The sequence below is a fragment of the Medicago sativa genome, chromosome 2, assembly GCF_051527215.1.
Source record: "Medicago sativa cultivar Bolivia chromosome 2, Bolivia_mono, whole genome shotgun sequence".
Taxonomy (NCBI): Eukaryota; Viridiplantae; Streptophyta; class Magnoliopsida; order Fabales; family Fabaceae; genus Medicago; species Medicago sativa.
The window spans coordinates 3,947,355-3,970,045 of NC_140750.1; the positions used below are offsets into that span (position 1 = coordinate 3,947,355).

General features: G+C 34.0%; 3 protein-coding genes across 4 annotated transcripts in view; all 3 read left to right on the forward strand.

The window, feature by feature from the left end:
* The window catches only part of LOC146943741 (uncharacterized), a 39,901-nt gene extending 35,562 nt beyond the window's left edge, over window positions 1-4,339 (forward strand). The window contains exons 4-5 of the mRNA XM_085747733.1: window positions 1,331-1,701; window positions 3,738-4,339. Of these exons, the coding sequence (XP_085603859.1) occupies window positions 1,331-1,701; window positions 3,738-4,339 (973 nt within the window). The remainder of the gene's footprint in view (window positions 1-1,330; window positions 1,702-3,737) is intronic.
* Window positions 4,340-8,950: 4,611 nt separating this feature from the next.
* LOC146943742 (uncharacterized) lies at window positions 8,951-10,724 on the forward strand. The gene is made up of 2 exons (XM_085742013.1): window positions 8,951-9,173; window positions 10,173-10,724. The coding sequence occupies exon 2, from the start codon at window positions 10,195-10,197 to the stop codon at window positions 10,474-10,476; it is 282 nt and encodes a 93-aa protein (XP_085598139.1). The 5' UTR covers window positions 8,951-9,173; window positions 10,173-10,194; the 3' UTR covers window positions 10,477-10,724.
* A 1,578-nt stretch (window positions 10,725-12,302) lies between these two features.
* Window positions 12,303-15,071, forward strand: LOC146943743 (BTB/POZ domain-containing protein At3g22104-like). 2 transcript variants are annotated; one of them, XM_085742012.1, is made up of 3 exons: window positions 12,329-12,572; window positions 12,939-13,926; window positions 14,500-15,071. In XM_085742012.1, the coding sequence occupies exons 2-3, from the start codon at window positions 12,961-12,963 to the stop codon at window positions 14,872-14,874; spliced, it is 1,341 nt and encodes a 446-aa protein (XP_085598138.1). In that variant the 5' UTR covers window positions 12,329-12,572; window positions 12,939-12,960; the 3' UTR covers window positions 14,875-15,071. The 2 variants fall into 2 exon arrangements, with proteins under 2 accessions (XP_085598137.1, XP_085598138.1); XM_085742011.1 differs by having other exon boundaries at window positions 12,303-13,926.
* Window positions 15,072-22,691: the final 7,620 nt, after the last annotated feature.

The window sequence follows — 22,691 nt, forward strand, 5'->3', positions numbered from 1 at the left end:
ATTCCAGGTGAAGAGAAAGAGTATTTAAGCTTTAATTCTGTTTGTCGATCGGGTGAAAATTCTGATGTCCAAAGTGATTGGTTCACAACGGTATTTCTTAATGGTATTAAGAGCTCTGGAATTCCAAATCATCGGTTGAAACTAAGGGTGGGATGTCCAGTTATGCTGATGAGAAACATCGATCAGGCCAATAGACTGTGTAATGGTACGAGGCTGACAGTTACACATCTAGGGAAGAGCACGATAGCTGCTACCGTAATTACAGGAAAAGGGCAGGTACCAGGGTATTCATTCCTAGGATGAATCTTATTCCGAGTGATCCAGGACTACCCTTCAAATTTAGGCGCAGGCAATTTCCATTGACGCATTGTTTTGCAATGACAATAAATAAAAGTCAGGGTCAATCTTTATCTCGAGTGGAAGTTTATCTTCCTAAGCCCGTGTTCACACATGGACAACTCTATGTCGCTGTCTCTCAAGTTACTTCTAGAAAATGTTTGAAGCTGCTCATCTTGGATGAAGATAATAATGTTTGGAAGGAGACCACAAATGTTGTGTATCGTGAAGTTCTTCAAAAAGAATGATCGTTGGTTATGTTTTAGAATTTGTTGTTGCTATAATTTAGAAAACTAAAGTTGTGTATTGTTTGGAAGTCGTTTTTTTTTAATTTCTTTGTAAGGTTTACTGGTCATTACATGACATGCAATTTCTATATAAGCAGGTCCTCCTGCCATTGACTTTTAATTGATGCACTTTTCAGGTATAACAATACACGAAACTTTTTTTTTTACATCGTTCTTACCCTAAAATACAATATTTACATTAGACCATTGGTTTTGTAAAAAATAAAAACAAATAACAATCGGCATTTCTGTAGCCCAAACTATATTTATACACACCCGCAAAAAAATTAACGTTTGCATTCACAGTCTAGGTGTATACATCTGACACTGACTATTATATATAAAAAATACAAAAATTTTAGTTTAGTTTTTATGATTAATAAAATACATTATGTCAACAAATAATAATATACAATACGTCGGCGTATTTTTGCAAAAATATTACATATGCTAAGTTTAACAATGAGTACATCTTATACTACAAATAATTAGTATAAGTATAAATCTAAATACTTTAATCGTTATGTGCAATGTTTAGATATTTCAAAATATATACAAAATTAACAAAATTAAGACGATATTTTTTTTCCATATCAAATTTAAAATATAACCACACTTATAACTTTAAGATAACATAATATAAAATCTATACATTTGATCAAAAAAGTTTTTTATTTCCCCGTGCTTGGCACTGGTCACTATACTAGTAATCAGAGAAGAAAGTCAGGTTTACTTGAGCATTCAAATATCCAAGGAAGCAAGAGGTACTTTTCATCGAGAAAACCTGAAGGGAACATTGACATAAGTGATCCTATAATAGATGGAGTTCTTACCAGAAGTGGAAGTAAGGATTTGGAATGCACTTTTAGAACAACAAGAAGGGCATCAGCATCTTCAAGTTCAAGGTTAACCAATCATGTTGATGATTATGATGAAGAAAATGTCTCATCTAGAACAAGGTTGATGGTTGAGATGGATTCTGACGACTGTCGTCCTTCAATGTTGATATGTTACACATGTGGTGAGAAACTGAAAAACCTTAATGCTGTTGAAGCACACCATATCACTGAGCATTCAGGTAACTCTTGTTTCTTTGCCCTTAATTTCTTCATGTTAATTGATTGTTACATTTAACATGAATGTGCTGGAAAAATTAGAAGAAATCTAGAGTAGCAGGATGCATCTTTAAGAAGAGTCACACAAAATATTATATATTACCCTAAACCCTAAATCCATATTTAAACTCAAGATTTCACACAATGTCTCCTGAGCCAAATCACTAAGCTATAATAAATTTTACTTATTAAACAAAGGTAATAGACTTTTGAGGTGGATAATTATATGCTTTTTTTTTTTTACATAATAATAATAATTATATGTATTTCTAGAAACTATGAAAATACCAAAATTCTTCTGTCAAAAAATAAAGAGAAAATATCAAGATTCGGTTTATGTTTTATTTATTAAAATACATAATCTTTAACTCATTGTGATTGTGATGCATCGTCTACTCTCGTGTGTACTACAAACTACAAAGCATTATTCTGATTTTTTCATTACAATTATAATGTTGTCGTCAAAAAAAGGTTATGAATTTCAATATTTCATCTTAAATTTTCCACATGTATATCAATGTTACTAATCTTCTACCTATAGTAGATTACTGACTCGTATATGATAGCATTAACTAGCTAGCAGCAGGGGTTGGATTTGGAAAAATTGCACATGTCCATGTCACTAAATATTTTCATGTTGACGTTCACCCTCACTAATTAAGTATGATAGTGACGTCACAAGATTGTCCCCATTTTATACTCTGCAAACTTACTTGATCCACTGTGATGCTTTTTTAGTAATTGACTCATCTCTACTGCGCTTCTATTCTTTTGATTACACTTATTTTCTGCCCTCATCATTGTTTTTTAGACATTATATTAAATAAAAAATGAGATAGAGGACATTAGGCCTAATGCAAGAATAACATAAACCCGAATACATCGCGATAAATCAGATCAACTCTAATTTATCCTAACAAAAATTCACTAATTACAAGCGCAACTCAATGAACTCGTGTACGGGTGCGAAATCATATTACTGAAAAGAATGAAAGGTGAACATCCTGCAAAGAACCGTTAGAGTAATCGTTTAGTTGAGGGGTAAGTAAAGTTTATGTTTTATTAGTTACAATTATGATTGAACTCAAGTGGTTAATGAGTTTCACCAAAGGACAAATCGTTCTGAAGAATTTGAGTTCAATTTCTAAATTAAATAATTATTGATCAAATTTTACTTACCCGTAATTGAACTTCGACTTACTAGAATCCATATTTCCTAAAAACCAAAGTAAATTTAATTATTTTATCATTTAAATATTTATTTTTATGGATCTGTTTAATATAGACCTCTCAGTAATGGTCTAAAAGTGAATCTTTACCATTTTTAATAAAACATAAATTTTATAATAATAAAAAATGAAAAGCAAAAATATTTTTTTTTTGACAAAAGCAAAAATAATATTTTTGAAATTTACTAATTTTTTTTTTGAAGAAGCTAAATTAGCCCACCTAAATTGGCACCAGGAGAATCGAACCTGAGACCTTGAGGAGGAGCACACTCCCAGGTCCCAGGCCAATAGCACTAGGCCAATCAAGTGGGTTGAAATTTACTAAAATTTTAAGTCAGTTGGTAGGGATACAACATATTATATATATGGGCCGAAGTTCGAATCCCGGACAATCCACTTCTCCACAATTAAATTGTGTGAGCTCTTACCACTAGACTACTTGAAAAAAAAAAAAAACTTATAAGGGCCCACCTTTGGATCAAAAGACAACTTTTTTTTTTTATATATATTTATGATAAAACAGTTATTATTATTTTTACAATAAATTGCACCCCCTAACTCTGCATCTTCAATACACCAATGGTAATTAGTATATGCAGTTAGTCCGAAGAAAAACACTTTTATGCTATTTATCTGTGTTGTATTTCTTATGTAATTTTTTTTATTCATAGTTTTTTTTAATGTAAGTGAACTTGAAGACTTATAGTTTAAAAACTTATAGTTTATCAAAATTAAACATTCTTCTATCAAAACATTCTTCTATTTTGCAGTCACGGAACTTGAAGAAGATTCATCTCGGCAGATTGTGGGAATAATATGTGGAAATGGAACAAATTTGGTTAGTTCAGAATTGAGGCAGATTGATTGTATATTAAAAGTGCACAACATGCCAAAAACACTTGCATGCTTTGAGGAGTATCGAGAAATGGTAAAGATTAATGCCTATAAGCTACATATTAATCATCCACGTTGCCTTGCAGATGGAAATGAGTTTTTAATGTTCCATGGCACCAACATTGCATGCTCTCTTGGCATAAATAATTCTTTTAGCTTGTGCGATTTAGATTATTGTGGTGTATGTCAAATTCTGAGGCATGGTTTCTCTACTAATAACATGGAATTTCAAGGTGCCCTAGGTGTTTACACTACTTCCACAAGTGGAAAAGCCTTTGAATCCATTATTAGGCTATGTGATGATGAGGCATTTACAAGAAAATCAGTTATAGTGTGTAGAGTGATAGCTGAGAGAGTTCTTTGTCCTTTGGAAGAAATTCAAGAAAATGTTGATTCTGGGTTTGATTCATTAGCTGAAAAAATTAGTGATTATTCAGATATTGAGGAGCTATACTTGTTATTTAGGTCAAGTAGTTGATTTTTTATTTTATTTGCAAAATTTGTTGTTTAGAAAATTAATTGAATTCATTTTATTAATTAAATTTCTTCTTTCATAAGTTCTTAATTTTTTTTAAAGTGATTAATTTAAGAGCAGTGCTAAAGGGCACGACAATTTGCTGCCCACGAAACCACACGACCAATACTTGGCTTCACTCCCTTTTTTATAATTAAGTTTTAATTAAAACAAATAAAAATATATGAAATATCAATAAGTGGAATACAAAGTCGTGCAAATCACACGACAAAGCCTGTCGTGCATTTAAGCATTTCCGTTAATTTAAATTTCTCTTCTTATGTTGGGTGTCAGGTGAGACTGAAAATCATATCTTCTCCTAAAATGTCATCTCTCCCTCAACTATGAGACTTTCCATGTCCAAAATATCTTAGGAACTTCCAGTCTGATTACCCATGAATTTTAGGATGAAATAAGAAATCAAGCTTAATGGGTCGAGCCGACATGAAAACCATGATAATTTTTTTTTTTTTAGGAATGAAAACCATGATAATAGAGAGTCATGTTGGTGAGAGACTTCTTTTATTACTAGAGATAAATTAATTGATACTTTAAATATTACCGCATCCTTAGACTTGTTTTTACAAGGCAAAAGAAAGGAATACAACTTGGAATTTTCATAGTCGTGTGATAAACTCATGATTCTGAGATGTTTTAAATTATTTGCATATTTTCAATTGTTTACATCATCGATCTTCTTAAAATCCAAAAACACTTTTTAAATTGCATATTTAGGAGAAAAAGATAGCCTTCAGATTCAAGTTGTTATGGATTCAATACTCTTTTTATTACAACGACATTCCGGTACACTTGCGAACGTGTCAACTATCAATGAGTTGCTACAAAATATACAAATAAGTTATAAAAAATTCACTTCAACAATGAACCATAATTTTTGCCACTTTATGTTCCTCTTCTCAACTCACAAAAAGATCTCCCAAAAAAAAAAAACAAGAAGATCTCCCAAAAAGACAAAAGAGCAAGCTTGAATCCTTTCTTTAATAATATCTTTCTATCCAACGTGTTTAGAACCCAATCCTAGTTTTCCATCTAAAAAACTTTCAAACCAAGCCCTTAAATTTTCCTAAAAGTTATCTGTATTGGTTAAAAACTTTGTTCAATTATGGAAATTTTTAATTAGACTAAACACCCATGTTTTCAAGACAATATATTACCGCACAGAAAATAATCCTATTCAAGGAATTATCATTCACAAATATGAGTGTCTCTTCTGATCGAAATCCAAACCTTATATTAGTTGATATTCGAATGATTCCCAATTTTTAATTATTATATGAAATGAATATAAAATTGGTAAGATTTTTTTTTTTTGACAAGAAAAAATTGGCAAGACTTATGTTGAGTTTTTGGCGTGAATGATTAAGTTATACATCACCTATAAATGAGTAAAATAATAAATATATAAAATATATGATTCATACACTTAGTCGTCCTAAAACATTGAGTCATTGTTGCTCAAGCGCTCCCTCGATCTCTCCCAACAACTTATGATCATATAGAATTGAATGCCACTTCATCCTATCATTATTATAAGCAAAAAGTAACTTTTCAGATTCATTGAATAATCTTGTGTCAAAAAAAAAATGATAATCTTGTTGTGGGTATATCACATGAGAATGATAATCTTGTGTAAAAAAAAAATGAAAATGATAATCTAACTATTTATTTTTGTTTATAACATTGACTAAGAGTATCTTATAAGAGTATGATTTCGTAATTGGCATGTAACTTTTTTGGTGGAATTTGAGAACTCGTTCGTGCTTGGATTAGTATCTCATCGGCATATCCATTTAGTGTTTCATATCATTTTTTTTTAACCATAATTTCATATATTTTTTTTTTCAGTTTGGTTATTTGGTAGGAAATTCAGAATCATGAACAGTGTATATGAATCTAATTTGGATTTCTTCTCTTTGAGTAGTTTGGAAAGAAAAGAATAATAGATTTATCAATAAGGAAGACTCGATACAACAACTTTTAGAGAAAATTAAGCTCTTTTCTTATTAGTGGCTAAAGGAAAATAATGTTAACTCTGCTTTTGGTTATCATAACCGGTGGCTTAATCCTCTAACTTGTGTGGGCTTTGCATAATTGTTATTGGGTGTTTTGCTTTATGTTTTTCAGCTCTTGTAATTATTGTAATACTTTTGTGTTCTACCTATACACCTTGTGCTAGGTACAGGGCCGTTCCAATAAAATTGGAGGCTTGACTCTAATATTAAAAATGACCCCTAATAAAAATAATTGATGATAATTTAAACAATTGCAAATTAACAATAAGCATTATTTTTATTTTTATTTGTTTTGTTGAATTTTTGTTGTTGATAGATGTGTGGGTTTCGCCTAACTTGTCCATTTACTCATTATTTTTGTCAAATAATAAGTGTTTAATTTAAACCTACGCAACAAAAGAAAATATTATCCTACATCCCAACAATTATACTCATACCCCTACAAATAATTGAGGTCCCCATAAATTGGAGGCAAGACTCCGTAGAGCTCCTTGCGCATGCCAAGGAACGGCCCTGGCTGGTAGGATGTTATTTTGTTGGTAATATATTTCATTTTAGCTTGTTAAAAGAAATATCGAGAGTAGGCTAAAAGAGTATATGCTTTGTTAAAAAAGAGAATGTTAATGTGAGTTGGTCGTCTACAACTAAGTACTAACTTACCAAATTGCCAGATAATCCATTTACCGTCGGTGTTCAATGACGGTAAATGAATTATATGGCAATGTCTTAACAAAACTCATTCTTATATAACTTTTTTCCTCCAGGTCCTAGGTACTCCTACCATCCAAAAACCGATATGCGAGGTTACTTGGATTTCTCTTCATGAAGACATCACTAAAGTTAATGTGGATGAAATCTCTACTTCATTATGTGCCGAACTTTAGACAGTTTTAAATGGTCTCAAGATTTCTCAAACTAAAGGATTTAGAAATATTATTAATGAATCAAATTCCACTTTAATAGTTGATTTTGCTTCTCATGAAACTTCAGAACTCTATCCTTATGTTCCGCTCATCCAAACAATTCGTCATTTTTGCATGGAGGATTAAAACATTTCTTTTATGCATACCTTAGAGAGGGAAATGAATGTCTCAATTAGCTTGCGAAAACGAAAGCTTCCTCTGAAGCTCGCTCAATCTAGTGTTGATGATTGATGTTGTAGGTGTTGCTCGTCGGCGAACTTATTTTCTTTTCTCATTTCCTTTTCCAATGTGTGTGTGTGTGTGTGTATATATATATATATATATATATAGGGGTTTGCTAGGATACACCCACTAGTTTTTATTAAGGTGTGTTTTAGCAAAGATATAACTAAAAAGTTGTTAAATACACCTTAAGGTGAATGTTGCTAAAACACACCTTCTAAAAAAATAAGCGGGTGTATGTTAGCAACTCCTATATGCATTTGCTAGGATACACCCACTTATTTTTTAGAAGGTGTGTTTTAGCAAGTTATAACTAAAAAGTAGTTAAATACACCTTAAGGTGTAGCTTGCTAAAACACTCCCACATAAAAACTAGTGGGTGTGTTCTAGCAAATCCCATATATATATATATATATAAATTAACCAAATTGCAAAACGGCCCTTGGTTGAACCCATAAGACCATCTCCAATGACCCTATTGAAAGGGTGTTGAAGCTTGTTGAACCATTGGAGAAGAGGGTGTTGAAGATGAGGTGGAAGAGAGAGTAGATGAATGCATTCAACATGTTTAAACTCTGTCCCGCATGCCACGCGTCGCGTTTTAGTTGGCTCAAACGAGCGCGTGCGTTACACGCGCCGACAGGGCGCGTGATGCGTCAGTGGACGCGGAGAGAGAATGTGGTGTGGCTAAAGCTGGGACACGTGGCGCTACAGGATTGGCTGCTTGGATTTTTATCTTCTTAATAATTTGGACTCAATTATTTCATTGCAAATAATTTTTTTATTTTTTTACTAAAATTCATGATTTTTTTTTCTCTACAAATAGAGACTTGGATCATTTGATTTGGATACAGAAACAAAAACCAAGTTTTTCACTCTCTTAATCTTATTATTTGTGTGTCGCGTGCTTAATTTGTTGTATTGCATTTTAAGTTAAGAAAATAAAAATAAATTATTTTACTAAATTTTGTTTTTCCAAAAAAACTAAAAAATAAATTGTTAATTGTATTATTTTAATTTAATTATAATCGATAATTATAATTTTATGTAATTATAAAAACAAAAATTAAATAAGAATAAGAAATAAAAAGTGGTGGGGTAGGGTGTTGAATGAAAACTATTGGAGTAGTAAAAATTGAATGGGTGTTGAATTAAGAGAGAGAAAATGATGTGGAGTGTTGGGAATTGAAAAAGTGGGTGTTGAAGGTTATTGAAAATTTTTTCCCATTGTACATGGTCTAAGGCACAATGAAAAATGTCAAATATTTAATTACACATTTATATTAATTAATTAATTAATAAAATAAAATAAAAGAGTAAGTGGAAATTAGGAATATGAGATGAGATGAGATAATAAGGGTTGGTAACGCGTATTGGGACAGGAGGCCTTTTTATCTACTGAGCAAAGCGGTGATGTAATTTTATTCATTCATTCAATTTCATTAATTCACATCGACATCAAACCGTTGGTCGGCGAACGAACGAATCAATTGTTACGTTCCCGACCCTCCGTCGCATTCTTCTTCTTCTTCTTCGCTTCGCTGCGCTTCTTTGGTTTTCCTATCCAACCCACCGCTTCTGTTAACGGAACCACCAAACACATCACAACGCAACTTTAGGGTATGTTTCTATCTATCTATCTATCTCTTTTTCGTTTTCGATAGATCAGATCTGTTCCTCTTTTCTAATGTAATGTAATTAATTACCAGCCTCTTCAGCTTTATTAATCTCAAATCGCTATATTCTTTATTTGATTTGTGTTGATTCTTGAATTTCTCGTTCTTCTTCTTATTTTGTTCAAAGATTTAGAAGATCCATGTTTTTTGTTTGTAAAATGTTAACACTAGTAGCTGCTGATTTAGGAGTAGAAGATCTGTTATAGTTTCTTTTTGCGCGTTATTGTTGTCATATTGTAGTTGAGTTGTGATCTTTAGTATTGCACAAAATTGTTATTAAATAAGGCTGATATGTCTGCAATTGTGGTCTCAGAAGCTTAAAACTTCAATGTTTCCGTTAAAATTGTTGTCCGGGACAATCTCTTTATTCGAGTGAAATCTCCAATGTGTATTGTTTTATAAACGTTGTTTGGTGATTAGTATTTGTCTCTGGGTTTTGCAATTGACATATTTGAATGTGTACTTATGGTTTGATTTAATTCTTATGTCGTTAAGCTAATGTCAGCCGTTATTTGACAATACTTTACTTTGTAATAAATCGTGTATGGCGGAACAATAACGGTTTGTTAAAGTTCCGCTATGCTACAACGCTGTTATAACCTCTCTGATAACATTGATTATTATCCCTTATGGAGGAGCAATCATGAGTGACTAAGGTGCTTCTTAGAATTCTAAATCTCTTCATATTAGATTCTGAACTAATATCTGGTCAAGATTTCACGAATTTTTCACTTTTCCTTGTCATCGACGTTTACAAGTTACTCCTAAATAATTAATATCAAAACTGTATGTGGTATTTTCTATGATGTAAAAAAAACATTTTGTGATGTGTGCATGATTATATAGAAAGAGGGAGAGAAAGGTTAAATGGCAAGCTTGATATGTCACATTTAAGCTTTTCATAGAATCACATATTTACTAGTGTTTGTCGCATGGTTTGCAGCTTCAGGTGAGCAGAAGAAGCTATGGTTCTTGACAGCATTTTGTCTTCGTCTCCTCGTTTGAAGTCTCCATCTTTCAGGAGACCTAAGGATGGACTAGGTAGTTGGTCAACACTTTACCAGAGGCATCGCTTCCTCTTATCCGCTCTTGTGCTCCTTACTATCCTGTGTACTGTTTATCTTTACTTCGCTATCACTTTAGGGTCCAATGGCTCCTGTTCTGGGTTGAGTGGAGCACAGAAAGCTTCATGTCATATGGAGCTTGTTAAGGATTCTCTTTCCAATGGCAAACTGAAATTTCTTTAATAATTCAAATAATATTATTATTGGAATTTTCGTTGCTAATCCCTCCACCCCAATATAGGTGACATATGAAGTCCAAATATAGTCATTGGTCATTATCTGTGTGAGATGTATACAGAGTTTATCTCAGTAATTTTTTAATGTTATGATATGGGCAGCAAGCCATTTCTTAGATATATTATGTTAATTTTGATGGCTGGTTATATTTTAGAGAATTGTACAAGTTTGAATGTATTCATTGTTTATGCCTAGTCCGAATTCCTAAACCTCATTTTTCATATTTTTGAGATACATCCTTCAGACATTTTCTCGAATTGATCTTGTTCCTAGGGGACATTTGATAAGATTGGAACCACAATCAATTTGTTTGAACAGTGGAGAGTATTGTAATTGATTTTGTCTCATCAACTAAGTTTAGTGAAAAATACTTTGTTTTAGTTACTATCAGGAAAATCTGATTTTTTTTCTTTCTTTCTTCCAAACCTTGAGTTGATTGGAAGTACACATAAAATGAAGTTTTCGTTGGGAAAAACCTAAGTCACACATTGGATAGAAAAGACTTTTGATAAGAGTTTATAAAGAGGAGACACTTCTCACCTTATGAACCGGTTTTTGTAATGATGAGTTAGACCCCGAATTTTAACATGGTATGCGAGTTTGTCGAATTCAAAGGTCACCTACCTATCCATGCACCAGGCGCAAGAAAGTGTTGGTGAGGGGGTGTATTGGGAAAAACTCAAATCCCACAATGGATAGACATGATGCTTGATAAGAGTTTATAAAGAGGAGATACTTCTCACCTTATAAATCGGTTTTGTAAGGATGAATTAGCCCTAAATTTTAACGGTCATCGATTAAAAGTTTACATAATTTTTTTTCCGATGTGAAACTTTCATAAATTGCGTCACTTTTCCTACTTTCAATTGATACATATCAATCCCTTCAAATGTTTTTTACTAACATTTACTCCTATATCAATCCCTTCAAATGTTTTTTACTAACATTTACTCATTCTGTTTCAAAATGAGTGTCACTTTAGCTATTTGCACACAGATTAAGGATTGAAATGAAATAATCATTAGGCATAACACTTTTACTAAACTGCCCTTGCTTTATAAGAAAAAGACAAACTCAAAGTTGCATTGAAAATTGTGTGAGAGAAAAGTTGGAAAGGGTAAAGTTGGAAAAAAAAATTAAAGTTGTATTGGAAATGTAAAGTGATATTCATTTTGAAACAATTTTTTTGGCTAAAGTGACACTCATTTTGAAACGGAGGGAGTACATTGGAATTGAATTTTGTAACATCAAAACGTTATCTAAAACAACTAAAATATGCTGCTACAAAGATTGACCAATAAAATGTAAGTTTTCTTTTACCAAGATCATAAACTAAGTCAATGTCAGTTTGTCAGAGATAACGGCCTCTTGAATTTTGTGTCAAAGTTCTTTTCACCAAAAAGCAAAATTGTGTTGATTTTCTCATTCCTTTCCTTCACAGTGCGATCCATTGTATGTCCACTTACTCTCACTGCATTGGTTAAGTGAGAAATACCAAATATTGGCGGCATGAATAACGGAAAAAGGAAAGTGCTACATTGGTCAATTTGAATTACTATGTATTACTAGTACTACAGTACCAATGCCATGACTAAGCCATGGTCAGAATTTTATATTCAATGTGTCTAACATGAATACAGGGTCTCCCACATGTCTCCCTATTTAATTAGGGTACACCAAAAAATTAATAAATGAAGTGATGCCCCACCAAAGTAGTTTATTACAATGGCTAAATGTTTATCAATAAAAAACAAAAAAAAAATTAAATAAAAATCTGTCAGTATTGTTATACTTATACAACAGTTTTTCTATTGAAATCATTCTTTTCTTTTAGCTGTCGATCCTTTACATACATGTTCCCATGAGCTTCCCTTTTCTCATCGGCCTGTCATCATTCACACAGCATCGTCATGATCATGCCCCACAAATTTCCTAGTACTCATTCTTTTTAAATAAATGCAAATATTAATTTATGAACAATTGGAGTTTGCTGTGAACTTGAGGTGAATAGCAAAGAAGAACAAGCTTTCCTTGTAAACAAGGTGAAACTCTTTTTTGTTTTTAAGTAACTTGTTGTTTCTTTAGTGAAAATACTGATTACTTACTTCCATCACAATGGTAAGTTTTCACACTTAACATTGTATTACACCATGATTAAAAATACTGCAAGCATGTCACAAGTGGACCTTCTTACAAAACCCATCATCATTATGGATTCCACGAAGTGCATTATTAATGTTTTCTCTTTCTTTCAAGCATGATCCCTCACAATTTATTGTTTCAAATTCTCAATCTTTTATGGAGTATTTAATTTTCTGTCATTTAATTCCATGATGATATTTTTTATTTTTTTTGGTGAATAATTCCATATGATGAATTTTATCACATGCCTTTGAGTTCATAATTAGGCTTTGCTACAATAGCAGCAACATGGAGTTAACTTCATCCAATGTGTCCATGCTATGTTCTGCTGCTCAATTTTTGGAGATGGAAGAGTGTGATAGTCTTGAAGCACCAAGTTTGAAGCCTCATATGGAAAATTTTCTTGAAGGGATTCGTTTTTGGACTTGGTTTGAACTCATGGAAGCATTGAAACAATGCCAAGAATCATTTCCTTCCAAAGGTTACTTAGAAATTCTTGACAGAATCATGGATCAATTAATAGAAAGACTAGTTTCTCCATGTCTTGTTACAAGTCCATACACATGTTCTTCAAACAGATCCAGCTTCCAGTTTTCTTGTGACACAAGCAGTAACAATAGCTTGAGAAATAACTTCTCTGAGGCTACATGGTGGTTTGAACATCTTCTGTTTTTGAAGATTGATTTGTTAGACAATGTCATAAGGAAAATGATATCTCATGATTTTGATCATTCTATTGTATCAAAATTTCTATTCTATTATCTTAACTTGATCAGTTGTGTTGGGGCTGAACAAGATGTTAAGATTGAGACGATTAAGGTTCTAATCGATCTTCTCTCATTGCTTGATATTGGATCAATTTCTTGCAAGGATTTGTTCAATCTTAATCGAATTGCTATTGGTTTGAAAATAAGCAAATTTTGTAGAAACAATATAGAAAGTCTTATAGGTCCTCTGTTGGATCAAGCAACAATTGATTATCTACTTCTTCCATCTCCAAATGGGAAAGATCATGCATATGATGTTGATTTTGTCATAAGGCTCGTGAAGATTTTTTTGTTAGGAGGAGGTAGTTTTGAGTTAGATTTGAACCAAGTTAAGAGAGTTACTAAATTGATGGATTTGTTCCTTGTGGAAGTTGCTCCTGATCCTCATCTCCAGCCTTCTGAATTTGAAGCATTGATTACAGTTCTCCCAGATGCTGCGAGGGAATCACATGATCAATTATACATAGCCATGGACATGTATCTAAAGGTAAGTTACTGGTACTACTTATTACTCAACTAATCTTACTTGTTTACATTGTACAAGATTTTAAGTTAGGTTCACAGTCCCTTTATGATTCTTAATATTATTCTGAATCACGATGAAATGTGACTTCAATCTTGATCGCAGACACACCTAAAACTATGGCCTAGATCACAAATAACGATATTTTTTTAAAATCATTTCATCATAAATTATGCTGCTTGAGACAAACACTTTCAATTTATTTATCGATCAAGCTATTTTATCTACTTCTAGCCTGATAAGCGGGCTTGTCACGCGAATTGGAAATCCCCCGTGGTATGGTTTCAAGATAATACTATAAACCGAACAATAGTCTTTAAACACAAGTTGTAATCTGCAACGTTATGCTTGAATAATAGAAAATCAATGCATCCAATATGTAGTCAGAGACGTAGGCACATTGGTCGAATTCCGTGATCAAATCTTGTGTGCTATTTAAGTTTTTGGTATCTGTTTTCTTTCGAATGAGGTTTGTTGTTCTAACAGTGTTATGAATTATCTTTCATATTCGAGAGTTCCACTGATAAATTTTCATAGGTTCATGCAGGCATAGGTGAAAAGGAAGTGATGAATATTTGTTGTACACTGAACCACGAGAAGATGTCACAAGAAAGTTTAAGACATCTTACAAGAAACTTGGTATTTCCTTCAGAAACAAAACCAAGAGCTCATGTCACTAGACAGAGTCGAATGAAAACACTACTTCAAGAAAATGATCATTTGAAAAACTTCTTTGACTCAATGTTTGGTAAAAGCTTCAAGAACATAGATGTGAAAGAGGATGTTGAAGAGATAAAGAGGTATGGAGAATTGGAAGGAATGGAATGTGGGACCCATCTGGCTTGTGTAAAGAAGTCAGGGGTTCATACTTTGAGCAATAATACTATATACTTGCCAAAATTTTGTTCATGATTATTAGTTTCATATTTGTTTCTGGTTTTTGTGTTTATTCTTGTGTAGCCTTAATTAGTCTTCTTAGAATTAATTAGTCTTCTTAGAATTGAAGTAAAACTGTCATACAGTTTTGTACATACTATATTCTATGTAACAGATTTGTATTATAGATGATTTGTATTATAGATAAATGCCATTTTTATTTGCCATTTTTATTTTTATTTTGTGCATTTTTGTGCATAATAGGCCATTTTTATTTTGTGCATAATAGAAGTCAAATAATTCCTATCAGAAAATGTGAAGACTTTGACAATGCATCTCCATCAAAAGCCTTAAGATATTAAAAATATGAGTCATCACTCTCATATATCTAACATTTAGCTCATTTATAGTCAATGTGGGACTAACATCAAGTGCAAGTCTTCTACATCCTATACGTGCACAACCTTCATTACCGACTGAATATGCCTCTTGACTACTGGACCAAAACTTTGATACCGCTTATTGGGGGAGCTCGGGGAACATCGGGAACAATAACAAATAAAAGATTCAGAACCACAAAAAAGTGACACGACATCTCCACCATTATATAACTAACATTTAGTCTTTTCATGTGTGACCAACCAATCCTTGCTAAACCCAACAAAATATATCTCATAATATTTGTCAACAACAAAAAGAAGAAACCTTAACAAACAAAACCCATTTTCCTACTTTTGAAGTGTCTTTTTTAATCCAAGCAAGAAAAAGGGATTGTACATACCAATGTATGCAACATATGTAGTAGTACATAATTAAAAAAATAATAGTGACCTAGACAATGTTGGAGTCTATGTTGTGTTCCCATAACCGAGGATTTAGAGAATGAATTAGTCCAAAGAATAATTGTAAGTGATAGTCTAGTTAGTATAATGACAGCATCAGCTGATTATGCGGAAAAAAGCATGCATAAGCAATATTACGGGGCTCATGGTCTCAAATTATTTGATAAGCTCGAAGTGTTAACAAGAATATAATGTTTTGTAGTATTGTTGCTCACATAAAACAAAACAAGTTCAATCTTAGTAGCTGTTTTTCCATTAATTGTAATACAATCAAGACTCAAGAGACTTGTAACGTAAGTATTGTACAAAATGGTACATAAAGAACTGTGATGGTTCTTAAACAAATCAAAGTTAAAGCTCAACTTAATCATTCATATGTTTGAAGGAAAATTGAAAGAGAGAACAACATTGAATGTCTTAATCTTATAGCTCAATTTTCATAGTAGCCATATTCATCTCAAATTTATTAGTAATTTTATTTAATTTATTAGAAAAAATTTGCCAAAATTCTGTTCATGATTATTAGTCTCGTATTTGACTTCGAATTGTTTTTTTTTTTTTTTATAATTTTCTTGACTCTTTTTTAATTTATTTATTGTGTTATTCTTTTTCTACTGTAAACCTCTTTAACACTATCCATAGTACTCCCTCCGTTTCAAAATATGAACCACATACATCATTAAATGAATGAACCTAAAAAATGAATTTTGCTTATATTTTGAAACGGATGGAGTATTAACTTTCCTAGATTCCTAGACCGAATTTCGAGGTGGCGTTTTTTCATTTTTCATAAATGACAAAATACATAAACTGTCCCTTTGAATTTCGAGGTGGTGTTTTTTCATTTTTATTATTACTCCCTCCGTCTCTTAATATTAGTCGTTTAGGGTCCGTTTGATGGTCATGATAGGATAAACACAAGATATGATATAAAAATGGATAGAGACATGATATGATATAGACTTGATAACACTTATCCTATCATGTGTTTGACGCGCACATGATAACAAGTAGGATAACATTAATTTATCATATTAAATGACGTAATTACCCTTCTAATCAATTACGTTTTGTAACAAAACTTTCGTAATGCAACATTCATCAATGGAAAATAAAACAGCACCATCAATGGAAAATAATTGAAATCAATAAGAAGAAAAACAAAAAAAATAGGAAGCTTTATGAAAAAAAAACGGATGAAAAATCCATTAAAAAAGAAGAGGAATTCAAAAAAAAAAAAAAAAGAGGAATTGAATTTTATACAAAACAAACGAATTGAAATGGTTTCAGAAAGATGATCGAAGGGGAATTCATAAAAAGGAAGTGAAATTGATGGGATCCATGAAAAGCTGAAGAAGAAAAAAAGTGAATCTATACAAAAAAAATTGAAATCAATAATAAAAAAAAAGTGAAATTTAAGAAAAAAGATAGAGAATAGAGTTCATATGGTATGAGCAAGAGGAAGAAGAAGATGAGAGGAAGAGATCGATCATGTAGAGAGGATATAGGTGAGGGTAAAATTAGAATTTCTTTATCATATTTGATAGGTTAATTTTAACCCAGCCTAAACTCAGAATAGAAAATACAAAGGAGTGATAGGATAGGATAAGTTAAAGGAATAATTTATCATATCCTATTGGTGCATCAAACGAAGGATTAAAACAGGATATGATATATCTTTCCTATCCTGACTCTCTATCCTGACCATCAAACACATTATGCACGATTATTAAGGAAATGATTAGTTGTGTTGATTTTGATGGTAAAATTAGTGTCATTTACTAAAACACCCTTATTAATTGTAGTTAGTGGAGTATTTAAGTTGGATGAAATTCAATAAACAAGGGTATAATAATGGAAAAACATAATAAATGCTGCATTGGTATTCTAAAGTGACAATTATTTTGAGAAAAATAAAAAACGGTAAAGAGACAATTATTGTGAGACGGAGGGAGTATCTTAAAAGAAAGACAAAAGCAATAAAGTAAATTAATAAAATAATAAATGGAGGGAAAAGAGATTGCCTGAGAGGGAAGGTAACAAACAATATAGAGGTGAAGAGTTCTCTTACAACTTCGATCTAACCTTCATCCACCAGCATCGCTTCGCATCTCCGTCGAGTATGAGTAATCCTCCAGCTGAATCCGACGCAGAGTCTCCGATAAGCTTCTCTTATGATCTTATCGCTGAAGTCTTTTCCTTTTTTGATGTGAAATCTCTTATGCGAATGAGATGCATATGCAAATCTTGGAGATCTATTATTTCTGATCCTGAATTCATTAAACTTCACCTTAAGTGATCGACGCGAAACCCTTACTTGCCACTATCCCGACCTAACATGGCTACTGAAATTGTTCCCTTCCCGGTGCGCGGTTTAGTCGAGAAGAATCCGTTGATCCTTCGTTCGGAGGACCTTTCTTATCAATTTGAAGATAGGGATTGTCGCTATGTTATTGGACCTTCCATATGCCTGTTGGGGAGATGACCATCACACTGGATGATGTTGCTTGTCTCCTAGGCATCCCCGTCGCTGAACGGCTCATTCATGAGGAGGATTGAGATCATGACCATGCTGTAGACATGTTGGTGACTCACCTATTGTTTCCGGTGGAGGAAGCGGTTGGGCAGGTGACTGATTTTGGTGCCTTTGTCTCTTACACGGTCCTGAAAGACCGTTATGACCACCTGTTGAACAGGTGTAACCATTTGCTGGGGGAGGATTTATCAGAGGAGGAGGAGCAGGAGCTGAGTCGTATTAGGCCCGCCTGTGTCAAGGCGTTTTTGTTGCTCTTGCTTGGCTACACTCTTTTTGCCGGCAAGAACAACAAAACTGTTAGTCTGCTGTGGATGCTTGCCATTCGGGATTTGGATCACATAGGCACGTGGTCATGGGGCGCGATGGGACTTGCATTCTTGTATGAGCAGCTGAACCTTACCTCAGACTCAAATGTTGGCTCAGTTGGTGGTTACATGAGCTTGCTTGTGGTAATATATTTTTTCTTCTTTTTTTAAGTTAAACGTAAATGTATAATTTCTTGTATGAACCTCGTGTGCTTATATAGATTTGTCTCTTTGTGTTTGTAGGGATGGGTTATAGCTCACTTCAGACACGTGGTTCCGAGGTCTAAATATGTAGATTACGACCGGAGAACCCCCATTTGGGTAGATGGAAACCTAAAAGGGGGTTTGCTGATGCTGACCACTTCAGAGGCTTGTTGGACTCGACGGAGCATTGTCATGTCACCTAGAGGCCGTACGAGCACCGACGAGACGTGACACCTTTTTAGGACGTGTGCTGGTACTCCGGATGGATCACGGCCGGCAGTCAGAGGATGGTGCGTCACTTGCCAGAGCGGGTGCTGAGGCAGTATGGACATGTTCAGAAGGTTCCCCGACCTCCTACTGCAGTTATGCCTCTTGCCCCAGCAGATGTGGCTGCTTCCTTCTTGGAGTTTGCTCTGCATGTCGTTCCCCACCACCAGAGGGGTGCCCAGGTCCCAGACGACGAGCCTTGGAAGCATTCAGATAGGTACGTCAGGTGGTTCTACCGTGTGTCCCATCCTCTCATCGTCAACCCTGCTCCAGAACCTGATATTGTCATGCCGAGACCTGTCTACCAGGATATTCTTGTTGACCAGGAGTAGGCTAGACATCCTCCCGATCCATTGCAGGTCATCGGCAGCATGAGAGAGAGAGTGGAGCATGTGATGGGGCAGAGGTGGTTTCTAATCCACTCTTCTTTGCATTTTGGAGGACCTTCGTACCGACTATAGCGTGTTTGAGCAGCAGCCGGTTCCGAGGAGGAGGTCTAGAAGTCCACATGAAGACCAATAGTGTCTTATTTTAGGACTACATTTTATGACTTTTTGGATATATTTGTAGTATTTTCTCGACTTTTTGGTTTTTACATTTAGGTCTGACATTTTGTATGATATTTACATTTGCGCGGTTGCGCCTCTTTATGACATTTGCGTTAATTATCGTTAAAATTGCATTTCTAAATTATTATTGAATGAATGCATGTTCTCTAAATTAAGAGTTTTGGTTGAATCAATGAATGCATGTACTGTAAATAGGGAATGAATGAACAAGACAGTAGCTAATGCCACTGCCATTCTGTTCTGGTGCCACTGCCAGTCTGTTCTGCTGCGAGCAGTGCAGCAGCATCAGCGTGAGTTAAGTCACGCTAGTTTTAGTACTAGCGTGAGTTAAGTTGCGCTAGTGTTAAAACTAGCGTGAGTTAAGTCACGCAACAGATCATAGGCATGGGCTTGCTCTCTGAACCATGGTTTACACTAGCGTGACTAAAAACACGCTACGTGACTTAAGTCACGTGATAGTTTGTGAAGGTGAGAAAAACACAAGAAGGGGGGTTGAATTGTGTTTTGAAAAATTCTTCTTTTCTCCTAAAAACTGAACACACTGATCAGAAGCTAGGTGAGACAGCTTCTGAAGTGATAATCAGAATCTAAATGCAGCGGAATAAAACAGAGAGAGAGAAGAAGAACGACACAAAGCAATTATACTGGTTCCTTCCACAATCCGGAAGTAGTCCAGTCCCCCTTGCACTTCCAAGGGGATTTCACTATGAGTAATATCTGATTACAAATGCTCAAGCACACAAGCAAGAGACTTCCAATGCTCAAGCACACAAGCAAGAGACTTCCTTTGCTCAAGAACACAATCAAGAGACTTCCTGCTCAAGCACAACTGCTAGAGACTTCCTAACTAAACAAAATTACACAGAAAATTGTTTAAGGTTGAACACTTGATATACAATCAGAGGTGCTCACAATACAAATCAGATACAGACTCAATGGACTTAAGAATTTCTAAGATATGACTTTGAGACACAGAAATTCTAAGTGAATGCAGAACAATTTCAGCAGAGGTTTGGTACTTGTGAAAATCTTGTGAGTCTTTCGTTTAGCGTTCTTGCATTACCAATTCTCTAGGTCTTCACTCCTTTATATAGAGGTGTGAAAGAGACGTTATGAAATTGCCAGCACACCAAAGAGTCGTTAGTGAAGCTTGATCTTTCACCAATGATCTTTTGCCTGATTTGGTTGTTGTCCTATGAAGAACCAATTTGAAATCCATTCCTTATCCAAAGGAACATATATGCAGGCGAGACCGTATTCTGGAGCTGTTTTCTTGTCTTGAAGCGTGGACACAAAACAGAGTAGTGGAGAACGTGGTTGTACAATTCGTACAAAGTACAATGTCAACGCTTTCGTCCAAAATGCAAGCACAAGCCTTCAAACACCTTTGAAATGACCGTTGCAAAATTCCACTAATCCTTTGTTTGTGTTTTCGAATCCAATGGACAGCTTTTGCATTGATAATTCTTCAATTCTTGAATCTTTTGCAAATCCAGTTGAGATTCAGCTTCTGGTGAAATAGCTTCTGATGAGGCAGCTTCTGATGATGCAGCTTCTGATGATATGACTTCTGCAGCTTCTGATGACGCAGCTTCTGATGATGTGGCTTCTGGACCTCTTATCTTCAGAAGCACTATTCTTCAGGAGCAGCTTTACTTCAGGAGCGCTTTGCCTTCAGAATCATCTAAGCTTCATTTTCTTTTGCTCTTTATTTGCTCATTCAGAACCAATGATGATGTGACTTTATAATTATGGTCCTGTACACTTGAACAAATATTAGCTAGTCCAATTTACAATTTTTAATACCTTGTTATCATCAAAACTCTTTAAGGTTCATTGTTAAACACATTTTGTTCCAACAATCTCCCCCTTTTTGATGATGACAAACAAAAGTATTTAAAATTGATCAATTGTTGTTAATCTAATTAACAAGTTGACTTTGAGGTTCTGAGGTTTGTAAGCTCAGAATCTGAGGTTTGTAAGCTCAAACTCCCCCTGAGTCTGATAGTATTTAAGGTGAGGTTTGTAAGCTCCCCCTAAGTTCTATCCAGGTTAATTAAATTCATTTTTCGCACAATAAAGAATATCAGAGCTTAAAAACAAAATTGAATCATTGAAAGAATTAACTTATAGATAAGAAGAATGGTTCAATTAATTTTACTTGAATTTTGATACTCCTTCGTTCGTTCATAGCTTATACCAATAAGGTAAAAAAAATGATAGAAGTTTTTCAAAAAATTTCAAATGCCATTAATGGGGCTCAGAGCCTTTAAATACTTGTCACATATACTCCCCCTTTTGTCATTATCAAAAAAGATAAAAATAAGCATAAAAGACAAAAAGATTTGAGAAAAACTCAAACAAAAGAGAGTATACAAGAAATTAATTAAATAAATCAGATCAAAAATATATGAACATGAATATCTAAAATATCAGAAGCAGCTAAACAGTCAGAATCAGTAAGCATTCAGAAGCATAGAGAAATAAAACACGATGGTTTCAGAAGCAAGGACTAGGAATTTAAAACAAACAACAAACAAAAAGAAAAACACAAGGGTGTGCAACTAAGGGTTGGTTTGTTGTTGTTTCTTCATCTCCTCCATTTCTTCAATCTTCTTCTGCAACAGTTCTTCAAGCTGTTGTTGCCTCTGGAGAAGAGCCTGTTCCCTTTCCTTAGCTTCTTGCTGCTGCTGTGCCATCTGTTTCTTCAGAAGCTTACACAACCTTGCTTCTCTGGTCAAGTAATCCGTTTCTAAGAAGAAAGGCTGGTTTGCCAGGAGCAGTGTAGAACTTCTTACTCTAAGACTCTGATTCAGATTTTCCATTAGCCTTCTGACTGATGCTTGCTTGACTCTGATGCATTTAGCCTTGATCTCTTCAATAAGCTCAGCTGCCCGGTTCTGAAGAGATGCCCAGGAGTCTTCATATGCACTTGTGAGATCAATTGTCCTTCGTTGATCCACAAGATTATGCAATCTACTAAGGATTGTCAGAAGCTCAGAATTAATATATCCAGATTCCAGGATGTTTGTGGGTGGTTGTTCAAGGATTTCAAGATCAGAATCACTGATTTCCAGATCTTGAACAGGGTTAGGAACTGGAATGGTAAAGTGTGTTTGTGTGTTTGAAG

What these genes read in the sequence shown, in the direction of transcription:
- LOC146943742 (XM_085742013.1), top strand. Translation starts at nt 10,195, where the DNA reads ATGGTTCTTGACAGCATTTTGTCTTCGTCTCCTCGTTTGAAGTCTCCA.
- LOC146943743 (XM_085742011.1), top strand. Translation starts at nt 12,961, where the DNA reads ATGGAGTTAACTTCATCCAATGTGTCCATGCTATGTTCTGCTGCTCAA. An exon ending in CCATGGACATGTATCTAAAG is followed by an intron (nt 13,927 to 14,499) that starts GTAAGTTACTGG and finishes AAATTTTCATAG; the next exon opens with GTTCATGCAGGCATAGGTGA.